Source organism: Exophiala bonariae, assembly GCF_035927105.1.
Source record: "Exophiala bonariae strain CCFEE 5792 chromosome Unknown scaffold_4, whole genome shotgun sequence".
Classification (NCBI taxonomy): domain Eukaryota; kingdom Fungi; phylum Ascomycota; class Eurotiomycetes; order Chaetothyriales; family Herpotrichiellaceae; genus Exophiala; species Exophiala bonariae.
This window is the reverse complement of record NW_027042479.1, coordinates 803912-818416: the sequence shown is the minus strand read 5'-3', so window position 1 is coordinate 818416 and position 14505 is coordinate 803912. Positions and strand designations below refer to the sequence as shown.

Here is a 14505-nt window from a genome sequence, read left to right as displayed (position 1 = left end):
GAAATACTGAGATTCACTATCAGTTGATGGAGATTTCCACCAGCCGATAAGTTGGTGGTATGGCTCTTGTGATGTCTCGACGACAGATCGAGGTAGACCAAAAGCCTCCCGAACATTCATGCTTGCGAATAGCAAGTCTCCAGTCCTTTGAGACAGGATCACGTCCACAACGTTCTGAGTATTGATAAAAAGTAGCACGCACTCATGTAGGATGGATGTCTCGCTAGACCTCACCTTTGAACACGGAGCCATTGCCTATTTTGTCCAAATTCGTAAGCATTGGACGCGACTTGAAAGGAGAACACCGTCTATATCAGACAGGAATATCGAAATACTATGAGGTGGGATGAAGGCCGTTGCAACATCCTGATCTGTGAAGACGTGATCAGGCATTTGATTTGCTGTGGAGCTCGTTGCGAATGCGCCAAGGCTGATCTAAACATACCTAACTAGGTAGGTATCTAGGTATTATCAAAACGACGATTAACACTTACATCGAGTTGCCTGTGGTGTTGAAGGTGTTGGAAGAGTAGCTTGAGGATGCCTGCCGTGCTCCTATGGTGGTTGTGGACGGCTAATTATGACCACGGTACATCCACCGCAAGCCTCAACGTGCATACACATAGATTAACCCGGGAATGGCAGGCTGTGCACCGATCAACACATAGGTGAGCGAACTCGAAATCGGATTGTCTGTCTCTCGGTGTGTAGCAAAAGCATGAGACCAATCAAAATTCTGCCAACAAAATTCAGTCAAACTAGAGGGGAGTAGAGGAGGGGATCGGAACGACCCGACAGTGCTGCAGCAATATCCCGTAAGACAGGATGGCCGTTTGCAAAGACCTACATATGGATGTTTAAGGAGTCAATGTCAAGTCAAACAAGAGTCCACACCTTCAATCATGGTAACAGCCTGGGCCATAAGAGGAGGTGTTGACCTCAGTGGCGACAAGCGATTAACAGGCAGTTAGCCTAGGCTAGCCCTACACAGCAGCAAGAGGAGGTTGGTAGGACAAGGATGGAGCACATCAAGAGCTATCGATCAAGCATCCATCCGCTACTGACTTACTGAAGGGTGGCCGCTGTTTGCCATGATGACTGGCGGATTAGGGGTGTGCTCAGGAGAACATCACGCAAACCCGATGTTTCTACTATGGAAACGCCGGCTGCACCTGAACGCAGACAGAATATTGGACTCCAGATTTCGGCCCTGTACTAGCACTCAATCACAGCGTTCACCAGCTGTGATGATTAAAAGGAGGATGAGGTTGGAACTTGGAACTGGGGAGACCCCAAAGGTCCTCAGAAAGTCTTGGCATTGTGGTGGGTTTCACGGAATGATGGCAGGAGCGAAGGACTCATGGCATGGCATTGGCAGTTATGCTGTGGTTGTACCACCAAGGGCACGATAGCTCGTGACCACCTGCAGATACCATAGAGCTATGATGCCACAAATTCCAGGCTTATCCTTGACCAGCTTGAAAGGCGGTAAAGGAAACAAACGAAGAAGTTCCTGACAGTGCTCCGCCGTTGATAGCAAACCCCAGTCTTCATACTACTACATGCCTCGGGATCCATCCAGAGCCTAACCCCAAACCCCGGCATACCTACCTCACTGAGCCAGACCGACTTGTGATTTCGCCATGGAGAAGGCGGCCCGTCACTGCCAGGCTTGAGGACGCAAGGTGCGGTGCAGTCAGTAATATTAATGACAATCAATTGCCAGTGCTCACGTTTGCACTGTACGCCACCTTCACTTGTACCTTGTGACGCGTTTGTCTGCCTGTCTGAGACAGAATATATTGTCTCTCTTTGTTCTAGATGAGATTGTCTACCCGTCTCATACCTTCGTTTCTTGCCATACGTTCTACCTTTCCCTTTGCCTATCGACAGCGACAGCGACCCATCAGTTGGTCACTTATGTCGAGCCCTACTTCACAGCTGTCTCCCTCAAGTCGGCAATTTGCCTCAGTCATGGGCTCAGTTCGGCGGATCACGGATGATCTGGAAAAGCCAGATCTCGACGACAGATCTTATCGGGTCATTGAACTGCCCAACAAGCTGGAAGCATTGCTGGTTCATGATGCACAGACCGATAAAGCGAGTGCCAGTCTAAATGTGAATGTGGGCAATTTTTCGGACGAAGAAGACATGCCAGGCATGGCACATGCCGTTGAACACCTGCTTTTCATGGGGACTGAAAAGGTGAGCTAGAACTCCGAGTCTACGTTCGTTGTGCAAGGAAGATCTCTGACGTGCTACAGTATCCGGTCGAGAATGAGTACAGCTCTTACCTCTCTTCAAATTCGGGACATTCAAATGCATACACTGCTGCCACACAAACAAATTACTTCTTTGAGTGTGCCGCAACCAACGAATCCAATGATCAGCCTGTCAATGGGTCCGTGGCCAATGGCCAAGGAAACAGTACCTCACGAGGACCATTATATGGTGCTTTAGATCGTTTTGCTCAGTTCTTCGTGAAGCCTCTATTCTTAGAGAATACACTCGATCGTGAATTGAGGGCCGTTGACTCGGAGAACAAGAAAAACCTCCAGAGCGATGCATGGCGGTTATCACAGCTCGCCAAGTCTTTATCCAACCCGGCTCATCCTTACCATCATTTCTCCACTGGCAATCTTCAAACTCTGAAGGAAGATCCAGAGAAGAGAGGTGTGAAAATTCGTGAAGAGTTCATCCGATTCTACGAGCGCCACTATTCCGCCAATCGTATGAAACTTGTTGTCTTGGGCCGTGAGTCTCTCGAGGATCTTGAACAATGGGTTGTTGAGTTGTTCTCCGAAGTCAAGAACCAGGATTTGAAGCAGAATCGATGGGATGGCGTTGAAATGCTCTCCGACAAACAACTGTTAACGGAGGTTCTTGCCAAGCCGGTCATGGAAATGCGCTCGCTGGAGATCAGTTTCCCATGGCAAGACGAAGATGATATGTACGAAACTCAACCAGCCAGGTATATCAGCCACTTGATTGGCCATGAGGGACCCGGCAGTGTTCTTGCATACCTCAAAGAGAGAGGCCTTGCCCAGACACTTTCGGCTGGGTACCAGCCCGTTTGCCCTGGATCTGCTTTGTTTGAAATCGATGTCGGCCTGACACCAAAGGGGTTGCAGAACTATCATGAAGTTGCCAAGATTGTGTTCAAGTATATTGGCATGATGAAGGCAAACCCTCCTGTCGAATGGATGCATCAGGAAATGAAGAATATGGCAGAAGTTGACTTCAGATTCCGGCAAAAGTCTCCTGCAAGTCGTTTCACCAGTGGAACAAGCAGTGTCATGCAAAAGCGATTGCCGCGCAACTGGTTGCTCAGTAGTACAAGCAAATTCAGAAAGTTTGATGCCAAGGCAATTGTTAATGCTATGCAATTTCTTCGGGAGGACAATTTCAGGCTAATGTTGGTTGCTCAAGACTATCCTGGAGATTGGAATCAGAAGGAAAAGTGGTACGGGACTGATTACAAGATTGATCAGATCCCAAGCGATGTACTATCTGACATCCGCAAAGCTCTCAACTCCCCGAATGAGAACAGAATAGAAGAACTTCATCTTCCCCACAAGAATGAGTTCATTCCCACCAAGCTGGACGTTGAAAAGCTGGAGGTTAAAGAACCTGCAAAGACGCCCAAGCTACTACGAAATGACGACTTGGTACGACTGTGGTGGAAAAAGGATGACACGTTTTGGGTTCCTAAAGCGAATCTCAGCATCAAGCTGCGAAATCAGGTCACATACGCCACTCCCTTGAATTATGTCAAAGCAACTCTTTTTGTCGATCTCGTCAAGGACGCGCTTTCGACATATTCTTACGACGCAGAGATCTCAGGTCTTTCCTACGACATCTCGGCACATATGCTCGGTGTTGACATTGGTGTCCATGGCTACAACGATAAGATGGCCGTGCTACTGGAAAAGATCCTCATAACCATCAGAGATATGGAGATCCAGGCGGACAGATTTGATGTCATCAAAGAACGAATGGCACGGAAATACAGAAACTGGGGCTATCAACAACCATACTATCAGATCGGCGACTACACCAGATGGCTGTTGAATGAGCGTTCTTGGATGAATGATTCTTATGCTGCCGAACTGCCTCATGTAACTGTCGAGGATGTCAAGGCCTTCGCACCTCAGATCTTACAACAAGCGCATATCGAGATTCTTGCTCACGGTAACTTGTACAAAGAGGAAGCCAAGAAGGTTGCTAATTTGGTTGAGACCACATTGAAGCCGCGTGCTCTACCTGCATCGCAGTGGCAACTTCGGAGAAACATGATCATTCCTCCAGGAAGCAATTTCGTGTACAAGCACACTCTGGGCGATCCTGCTAATGTTAACCACGCCATTGAGTATTACCTGGATGTGGGTCACGTGATGGACTTAGCACTCCGATCGAAACTTCAATTATTTGCACAGATCACGGACGAACCTGCATTTGACCAGTTGAGAACTAAGGAACAACTTGGCTATGTGGTGTGGAGTGGTGTGAGACCAGCAGCCGTCACGATGGGTTTCAGAGTACTCATTCAGAGTGAGAGAGACCCAAGCTACCTTGAGTCACGGATCAATTCTTTCCTTCTCAAGATCAATACTGTTTTGGACTCGATGTCGACCGAGGATTTTGAAGGCCACAAGCGAAGCTTGGTCAACAAGCGGCTGGAGAAATTGAAGAATCTCGACTTTGAGACCAACCGCTTGTGGGCTTACATCAGTGGCGAGTATCTCAATTTCCATCAAGTCGATCGGGATGTGGTTGAAATCCGGAAATTGACCAAAGATGATATCAAAGAATTTTACGCCCAGTATATCAATCCCGAATCCGCCACAAGAGCCAAACTCTCAATACATCTTGAAGCCCAAGCATCTTCAACACCGCCTGAGGTATCTCCCGAAGAACAAAAATCACAACTAGTCGGTCTGCTCGGACAGGTTCTAGGATCACTTGGAGTTGATGTTCAAGAGTCAGCTTTGAAGGAACATTTCGAATCGGTTGAAACAAGTGACGCACAAAGCATTACCGCGGCAATCAAGAAGTATGTTGGTGATTCATTGCCAGCAGTCAAGCTGGCCGAGGTTATGGAGCAGATGAAGGAAGCTATTGTTCAAGTCCAAGTGGCTCTGAAGCTCAAGCCTGTGGTTGCAGAGACCGATGGAGCGGAAGTGGCTGCACAGATCCCAGCCCCCGTAATCATCAAGGACGCATATCAATGGAAGGCAGACTTACAGGTCAGCAAGGGTCCAGTGGCTGTGGCTGATATTCGGGACTTTGAAGACTTGGAATCCAAGCTATGAGGAGAAATGAATGGGAGGCAATTGTGTCCATGTCAAGTGTCTTCGAGAAAGGCTTGCTTAGCGAAGGTGTTTCCGGACAGTCTCGCCAGGGTCTAGATTAGAAATAGACAACCTGCAAGGGTACGTGTATGAAGCTATGCAAAGAATGAAAGCGTACTTTCATGAATACTTGATCAATGTGTATGCTTGAGACCAAGGCTGTTGTCTTCGTAGTGCGCTCCGATACCTTGTGCACACTCCTGCCCTCCAACTGACCATCCTCGGGACACCTTCCGCTTTTAATTTTATCTCCGATGCACGCGACCTTTAACCCCGTCGAACCCTCACGTCTGTAAATTGGTTCCAACAACCTGAATATGGGGAACCCGTGCTCCCACAGATCAAACAATTTGACTGCAGCAACAGTAGTTGACCTGCTTACTGATCTGAGGAGAGCAGGAAGTTATAATCCCCCGCCATTACTCTCACGCAACCCCACAAGATTGCCTAGGTTCTTGTCACCATGAGCACTCTCACAACCACCACTCTGAAGTCATCCTATCCGTGAGTACAAGTGATGAGCTGTCCGCACGCACTACTTAACCTGTTATGTAGTCCAATACTTCCACCTCCATTTACAGCAAACCAGCCTCCTGTACTTCGACTCTTCCCTCTCTCCAACTACACTTTTGGTACAAAGGAGACGCAGCCAGAGGAGGACCCATCTGTTCTTGCGAGACTGAAGAGGTTAGAAGAGCATTATGAGAACTACGGCATGAGGAGGACTTGTGAAGGCATATTAGTATGCCATGAGCATAACCACCCCCACGTGCTCATGCTGCAGATCGCAAATGCATTCTTCAAACTGTTCGTTCTTCCGAGCAAATAGGACACGAACTCCACTGACATAGTCTCAAAAGACCAGGGGACTATCTACCACACGACGCGGACGAGATCGAAGGATTCAAGTCACGTCTAAACGACAGACTGGCACCAACAAATCCAAAGGAAGGGGATACAGACTGGGAGATTGGAGATTGTTTAGCACAATGGTTTGTGACTCCCAATCTATCGACGTGCATTCCTTGTGCTAAAATCTGGGATAGGTGGCGGCCCAACCACGAAACATTCTTATATCCATTCCTTCCCGCCCATGTTTCTCGGCCAAAGGAACTCAAGAAGCTGTATCTTATCCACCTCCCACCTAACAAGGTTCTTAGCGTGCCTAAGAACATGAAGCTCCTCGCGGTACCACTGTTCGAGCTTTATGACAACACTGCACGTTATGGACCTCAATTGAGTGCTATACCGCATTATCTCTCACGTTACAGGTTTGAATTCGTTGACGAAGAAGGCAATCTCAGCAGCGTCATGCCCGGGGGAGGCTCACTACCAGGGCCCGAGTCGGGCGTCAAGGTCTTGATGGATGGTGCTGCACAACCCAGCAAGGAAGGAGGCGACGTTGAGATTGAGAATGGAGCGTGAATTCATCTCTATGCTCCCAAAACAAGCTGTCGAACCGTTCACAGTACCGGTTGAACGCGTGAGCAAATTAAAAGTCTTCAGACATACGTCTCAGGACAGTTTCGAGCGCCGCTTAAGGCGAACCGACCTAGAACAATCCGCCACAGTGGTATGTATTAACCACGAACCCACGAACATCGATGTGAATCCTTGGTGAAACTGAAACCAGCCGTCGGATCCAGCACTCAGAATGTTCTCAGGGACATTGACGCGTCCTCATAAGAAGCCAGAGCCGAAGATATGGAAGCATCAACATATGCTCTCGAGGCTGTGAAGGCCCAGTGCTGCTGACACCGTCTCCGACGCGGTGGCTCTCTCGGCGATACTGCCACTCTCATCTCAGGTTACGCGATTGCAGTTTCTTGAAATGATCGGACATAGAAAAGTGGGACGATTTAGGGTCACCTGCTGGATCATACCTCGCTTTCACGCGGGATGGACTTCCACGCAGGGAATAATATGAAGCTGTCAATCTAGCCAGACTTTGGCTGTTCTAAGTTACGGATGTGTAAGTCGAGGATTTGGCCAGGGTCAATTTCATGACGTTCCCCCAAGCTCCATTATTACCCCACTGTATCAGGGACCTAAATCCACCATCTTCGCATCCGAAGTTCATGCAATTTGTACGGATAGTGATCTTTGGCTCTTCGAAACCCGTTGGAAGTTCCACGCATTTGGCCACACATGTCGCAACGTGCTTGTCAATGCCTACCTCCCGCTGTCAGATATCTGACACGTAACATGTCAACGCCTCAACGTGCTTCCCCGGGACTGATGATCGCCAGTCGCAACCACCCCGAGAATACAGTCTCTGCCTGAATCCCGGCCTATCCAGTTTTCTTTCTTGCTATTACACGCACGTCAAGTCCCTCCTGCTTGCAGAACCACAAATTCCTTGTCGTCCAAGTCTTTTCCGGCTCCCACATCTCAATCCTGAAATTTCGAACCACATACGGAATCAGCTTGTGCAGTTCCGCAAGCGAGATATTTTTTCCAATGCAAGTTCGCGTTCCAGCTCCGAAATGCAACATAACCTTTTCCATCGCTGCCGCATCGCCTTCCAGCCAACGCGCAGGTCTGAAATCATCCGCGTCCTCCCCAAACACAGCCTTGTCGTAGTGGACTACTGCCGGGTTCATGCCCACTCGGTATCCTACTGGGATGTACTGACCGCAAACCTCGAGACCCTCCGCTGGGGTGAGACGCGCCATGGTCAGTTGAACACCAGGATGTAAGCGAAGAGCTTCCTTGATGCAGGCACAGAGATATGGAAGTCGATTGGCTTCTGCATATGCTACTGGTGAGCTGAGCTGACCATTAGCCGCCGCTTCGTCGACTTCTTGTTGCAGTCTATCATATGCTTCGGGGTTTTTCATGAGATGATAGAAGACTGATCTGAACCCTATGGCGGTGGTATCCGATCCTGCAAACCTGGCGTTCGTTAGAGTCCGTCGGTCACCTTGACCCCTAGTGGAAACTCACAGAGCAACATATGATTCTTGTTCGATATCGCCAATACCAAAGTCGACCTTTTCTCCTTTTTCGAGATGGATCGAATACAATTGATTGAGGACATCGGCACGATTTTCTGTGCTTTCTGATTTGTTCGCGAAACGTTTGGCCACACAGTCTCTGGAAGCTTTGCCGATGGTGTCGAGCGCTTTCAATGCTTTTAAAGAACCTGGCACGACAAGAGCCGACATCAGTATCAACTGTCGTACATAAGTCGGCGCCACTGCAGTCATGACCACGAAAGGCATTAGGAGGTCCAAGGATTGAATCCATGACTCATGGTCGTGGCTATTCTCCATGAAACCGAACATACGACCAAAGTATAGCTCGCCAATCACGTCGAAGGCGTACCTATCCTAATTAACGATGGTTCCAGAAAGTTTGGGTCCCTTCTTACATCTGTAACCACTTCCCCAGATCCATTGGCTTTGAGGCATTCGCATACTCCGTCAAACGCTCCAGAAACAAATCCGAGCACTTATCGATATACTTCTCTGACTTGAGTATATTAGAAAGAGTGTACACATGGTTGAAAATTCTTCTCCTCTCAGCGTGAGTCTTATCATTCAGGGTCGTGAACATGTCCTTGTGCTTGCTGAAGTTCTGAGTATTCCATGGAATATAAAAATCGGTCTTATTCAAGGCCCCTTGGGTACGGTATATCGTCTTGATAGCTTCAGGCGCTGCACAGGCAAGCTCATTTGGTGCGATTCTGATCAACGGTCCATATTGCTCGTGCAGTCGTCTCTGGGTTTTCTCCATGTCTCCACGAATCATTTGGATCATATACCACACTCGGCTCACCGAGGCAAGCCATGGCCCTGGAATGTTCCGGAGTGGGTGAAAGTTCCTGGCATACACGATCCATGCGATCCAGTAGACAACAAGAACCCATGCTAAATGCACGAAGACCGATATGGAGATCATATTTCTGGTCACAGTGCGCCTGGGATTGATTGTGTACCTTCGGATCTAAATGTGGTGATTCCTGGATTTAAGGTATACTGGTAGGGTCGTCACAGTTCAAGGGAAGCACGGTAAGATGCTTTCGGAAGTCAATCTTGAATTGACAAGCAGCAAGCGTGATTTTATTATTCCAGAAAACAGTGTTTCACCAGCACACCCTTTGCTGTCAATTCCACCAGATATGCTGAGCACCACCTGTCCCGCACTGGATCACCTGTACGAGCTGGGTGTTAGATAACCCCTCCTTGGTAACCACAAGCATGCTATTCGACAGGTGTGCCACTAGCATCAAAGTATCTTAATCCATCTGGTCTGGTTCTTGGAGTGGAGTTCGCTAATTCTTCCCTGGCCGCCTACGGTACGAGCATACAGGACGACATTGACAAGAGAAGTATTTCTCATACAGTGCGAGAAACGAAAATCTTTAACTTAGCATACTTTATCCCTAGTTGTTTTATAAATCCCTGCCACATACTTGCCCGCATTCGCCTCATGAAGTTTCTCCACCGTGCATCCGACGCCCGTGGCTGGCTATCCACGAAGATCATTTTCCACCTCAACCCCAGGTATCCAATGACTTCTCAACACCCTGCGAAACTACGATCGCAAATAAACCCGGGGGTTCAACAGGGTGGCTTGAGGATCGGGAGGGCGAGTTTTCTCATTTTGTCGTGACCCCAATGGACAGTCTGTGTGAGACTATCCACAGGGTATGAGCCTGATATCCTGCAAGCATCTCCATCGAGGTGGTCGACGAGACTAGGTGGTCGGTACGGAGCACGAAAACCTGACTAGCCGGGCGGCCCAGCGGATCCTACCGCCGAGGTGAAGCGCTATGCCATCTCTGCAGTAATAGTGGGGAACCACAAGTGTGCTCGCGAGAACTCGCCTGCGATGTACAACGACGAACTTCATCTGTTGCGAGCTACTCATCTTTGCTCTCTCCCATGCACAGGGCGGTGTTAAGATCTAAGGCCAATGCTCAAGGTACAACAAAATATGTCTCGAAGAGCACTTTCATCGCAAGGCACACGGATGAATGACTACTCACGGACCCAGATATTTCACTATTCATCGCTACCTTTGTGGGACCTGCTTGGAAAGTGGGGGTTATGCTGCCCAGACCACTAAAATTCTCGATGGATATCTGTTTGAACATGGCCCTTGCAAAATGCGAGGTACCCAGCTACGGTTAGACAATGCTTGTCCAACTCTGTTTCCGTGGGGCACTACTGCAGGTGTCTGCTTGGTTCACGTTTCAACCATCTGATCTGGATCTATCCAGACGTTTTCATGGATATTGTCCCCAGGTTCCTGATTCGACATACTTGCAACAGGCGACACGGATTTTCGAACACATACAGCTGATTGTGTGATCGAGAACATACTGGGTGCTGCCGCTTAAGCCGTAACCTTCTCAATAGACCCTGTGAGACACCCCCCACTCATCACATCAGGAATCCTCATTCCGACTCGGCCTCCTGGGGTACCTAGCCAAAGCATTACATAACCCCCCTGCCCTCACGCCAGGGCGCCCTTAAGACGATCGACGCGGATGTGGGCTCCTCATATTATCCAGGGATACTCCTGGTGAAGCTCCATATGAGTTACAGTGCCTGGTCCTGTTAAGTCAGAGAATTTTCCAACGTCGAAGCAAGGTCACACAACGTATATGATATGACGTCCAAGCTGGTGCAAGATGTCAACGACTTGTCGAGATCCAATCCTCTACTGGGGCTGTCAAACATCCTTTTTCTAACTCGCCGTCGACGATCACAGATTCGTTTTACTAGACAACATGAAGACGAGCTTGGTGCTTTCGCTTTTATCATGCTTCACTGCGTTGATTCAAGCACAGGCCATGCCAGCATGCGCTGTAAGTTTGCTGCTGGTCGCTCCTATACGGTTTCCAAAGTACTCACCCACGGCGTCCGTGTTAGGCTGAATGTCTAGGAACTTCGCTCGCGAGCTCCTTATGCGATCCTACCGATGCTGCCTGCATCTGTGCAGATGTCCAGTTGATGACCACCGTGTCGGGCTGCACGCTGACAAGTTGTACTATCAAGGAGAGTCTATGTAAGTTCCCTGAGGAATCAACGCTATGATGTCGAGAAGCTAGCATTCTGACTTGGGAGAGGTATTCAGCTGCGAGAAATGCCACTGCGACGCTTTGTAGCGAACCTGTTCGCGACAACACCGCCGTTACACCCATCGTCACCGCAGTTTCTGGTGGTCTCGCTATCATTTGTGTCATACTACGCATTGCCGACCGCTATCCTCACTGGGGCAGGCTGCAATGGGCTGACTTGTGTGTTGTACTGGCTCTGGTAAGCTCAACTTTGGATTCGTAATCTTTATAACGCTGATGTTGAGTCGAATAGGTTTTCGCTATTCCGATGGGTGTCCTCGAGTTCATCAGTAAGTTTTCTTCCTATCCTTGAGGATGGTCAGGTATTTTATGGTCTAGTACTGATCGTGCCTGATAGTGTCGAGTGACGGCTTTGGCAAGGACATCTGGACCATTCCTTTCGATAAAGTCACACGTATAGTCCAGGTAACACACCTCTGTGTCTCTCAAAACCCTCTCCATCTGACCAATACCAGTTCACATGGTTGACCGAAATATTCTACATGGCCGTGATCGGCTTCACCAAAGGTGCAATCCTCCTGCTCTATCTACGGGTATTTCCCACCCCACAATTCCGGAGAGTCATCATTGTCACGCTCGTGATCACCGCTGCCTATATCATGGCCTTCACTCTGACCGTTGTGTTTCACTGCACTCCGATCTCGTTCGGGTGGAATGGCTGGAGCGGTGAATTCGAGGGCCATTGTGTCAATTTCAATGCTTTTGCTTGGGCACACGCGATCATCAACATCATTTTCGATATTTTCATCATCGCTCTACCTATTCCTGAACTGCTTAAGCTCCACATTGGCCGTCGCAGGCTCATTCATTTGATACTCATGTTTTCGGTTGGGTTCTTGTGAGTATTTACTATTTATTTTGCCTGCCTGTGTTAGCCGCTTTGTGTCCTCCTGCTGACAACGTAAAGTATTACCATCGTCAGCATTGTGCGTCTACAATCTCTGGTTCAATTTGCAAGCACGACAAACGCTACGTGTAAGTCTCATATCCAAGAAACCTTACCCCGCGACCGACTCTTCCACCCTCGGTGCAATGTTCCACCCCAAACCACTAACAATGCACCATTCACAGACGACAACGTCCCGACAGCCTATTGGAGCGTCCTCGAAGCCTTCGTCAGCATCATCTGCTGCTGCCTACCGGCAATCCGGGCACTGCTGAGACGAGTCTTCCCCAACTGCTTCGGCAGCACGGACGCCCACAGCGACGAGCGCACCTACCGCGTCTCCAAGTCTCCCATGCCCAGTAGCATCGACTCCAAGAAGATCATGGTTGGCCATCAGGTCACTGTTGCTCCGGCGCCGAGTTCCGGTGGCGACTCGGATGATATTGAACTTGTACCGCACGACGGTGCGGGCAACGCGCAGAATCAGAGGGATAGGAGTGGTTGGTAGGTATATTTCGAACTTAGGTCGCGTGCTTTCGTGGCGGGCTTGTCTACGTTTGTATCTGTCGGTGGTGTGGTTTACAGTGACGAGGTTCAAAAAGTCGATTGTGTTTTTTGTATAAATGCTCCATCAATCCCAGTACTTGCCTGGGGATAGCAGTCCCAAGAGGGAAGGTCAAAAAAAGGGAGGGAGACGATTGTATTATCCTACTTATGCTACAAATACCCAGAAATGTCATATATAGAACAGAGGGAGAACATATTGAAGAACGGCCATGGGATCTCGGCGGGAGGGGTGGCAGGCGCAACTACTAGAGGCTCAGAGATTCGGTTCCTTGTGTTGCCTGTGGCTTTGGAACAATACTTTCTATGTAAGAGGCTGCTGTGCTGATGGATGTTTCCGGGCAAACTTGGACGGGGACAGGAAATGGCTGCTGCTCATCTCGATGGTGGTCTGTGGGCAACGACACGAAAACACTTTCGGGAAAACTTCGTTTCATCAGAATATGTTTAAGTACATACAACCAGGGACGCTCTTTCTGGCGGGCATCCATACTCTGTGGAGAATATGGAGTGGATCAGAGAGAGGAGTGTTCTCGGAGCACATACTGTTTGGGTAGACAGAGAAATAGTCAGCCATGCTCGATACAGCATGATCTGTACTCATTGAATTCTCGGTTCTCAGACTGAGGGGGTCCGGAAACAAGGTTGAAAATCAAGGATAACATCAAAGACGAAATGTAGGTGGAGGCCGAGCGAAAAGTGGCGCAACGCATTGTAACGGTCGAAGTAGCTCATCTGGGAAGAATGGAGTCAACGGTGTAACGAGAGTGAAAGATGGAGTAGCCCATCACTGTCTGTGGAACGGCGGATATTAAGGAGTATCTGATGGGATTGCCCACTCCTGAGACTGGTGGGTTGCTGTCTGTCGATCAGAGCCTCAGGTGTGGGATATGTCAACTTACAGCAGGGTATAGGAGTGGACCTGGTCAGTTAGTGGTGGGACGAATAAGTGGCGGATCGGTGTTCCAAGGTCAGGTTCTGATGAACGCAGTACGGGTAGAAAGAAAATCTACCTGACAGGGATGATGCATAACGAGTAGCGATTTTGCCCGCGAGGCGATAATTCGGGATACACAATCGGTATTCCGGGGACGTTGTTGGCAAGGCCTCATGTTTGCTCATGTTTCTGTTAATCGATCGAGGAGTCGAAAGGTACATGAACGAGTATGAGTGCCATACGGCTTCCTTGCTGAAAGGCTCCTGGATTTCCAGTCGTAGAACCCTGGATTTCAAGACCGCTGATATTTTAGAGTTACAGTATATACATCCGGATGAGAGGAGAAATTGATCTCCGTCATGAGGGACCAGGTTCGCAGGTCCCATAGCACTGGATATAGAACTGCATAATGTGGTCTCACTTTTGAGATCGATCATTATCGATCATTTGCTGATGTTAGACCCAAGTTCGTCCAAGGATTAGCAGTACTCCGAAGTGAATTGGACCATTTGATTACCAGTCCCTGAATGATGCTCAGGACCAAGTCAGGACTTTAAGCGTGCCCTCACGAAGTAGTGCGTTTCCTTTCTGTGGTCTCTTCAGCATCTGATTATAGAAATGTCTTGCAAGTCTCGGTTGACCCCAACTCCCAAAGGTTCACCACCGAACGAAACCA

General features: G+C 48.9%; 4 protein-coding genes across 4 annotated transcripts; 3 read left to right on the top strand and 1 right to left on the bottom strand.

The window, feature by feature from the left end:
* Nucleotides 1–1974: 1974 nt before the first annotated feature.
* On the top strand, nucleotides 1975–5312 carry LTR84_009865 (uncharacterized protein; the record flags this gene model as incomplete). Its single annotated transcript, XM_064853404.1, has 2 exons — nucleotides 1975–2205; nucleotides 2265–5312. The coding sequence occupies 2 exons, from the start codon at nucleotides 1975–1977 to the stop codon at nucleotides 5310–5312; spliced, it is 3279 nt and encodes a 1092-aa protein (XP_064709803.1).
* Nucleotides 5313–5814: 502 nt separating this feature from the next.
* Nucleotides 5815–6776, top strand: LTR84_009864 (uncharacterized protein; the record flags this gene model as incomplete). The annotated part of the gene is made up of 4 exons (XM_064853403.1): nucleotides 5815–5855; nucleotides 5907–6158; nucleotides 6212–6343; nucleotides 6398–6776. 4 exons carry the CDS (start codon nucleotides 5815–5817, stop codon nucleotides 6774–6776), a joined length of 804 nt encoding a protein of 267 aa, XP_064709802.1.
* An 866-nt stretch (nucleotides 6777–7642) lies between these two features.
* Nucleotides 7643–9254, bottom strand: LTR84_009863 (uncharacterized protein; the record flags this gene model as incomplete). The annotated part of the gene is made up of 3 exons (XM_064853402.1): nucleotides 7643–8246; nucleotides 8298–8678; nucleotides 8725–9254. 3 exons carry the CDS (start codon nucleotides 9252–9254, stop codon nucleotides 7643–7645), a joined length of 1515 nt encoding a protein of 504 aa, XP_064709801.1.
* Nucleotides 9255–11091: 1837 nt separating this feature from the next.
* LTR84_009862 (uncharacterized protein) lies at nucleotides 11092–12836 on the top strand (the record flags this gene model as incomplete). Its single annotated transcript, XM_064853401.1, has 8 exons — nucleotides 11092–11169; nucleotides 11234–11369; nucleotides 11439–11620; nucleotides 11675–11711; nucleotides 11780–11847; nucleotides 11898–12280; nucleotides 12350–12417; nucleotides 12514–12836. 8 exons carry the CDS (start codon nucleotides 11092–11094, stop codon nucleotides 12834–12836), a joined length of 1275 nt encoding a protein of 424 aa, XP_064709800.1.
* Nucleotides 12837–14505: the final 1669 nt, after the last annotated feature.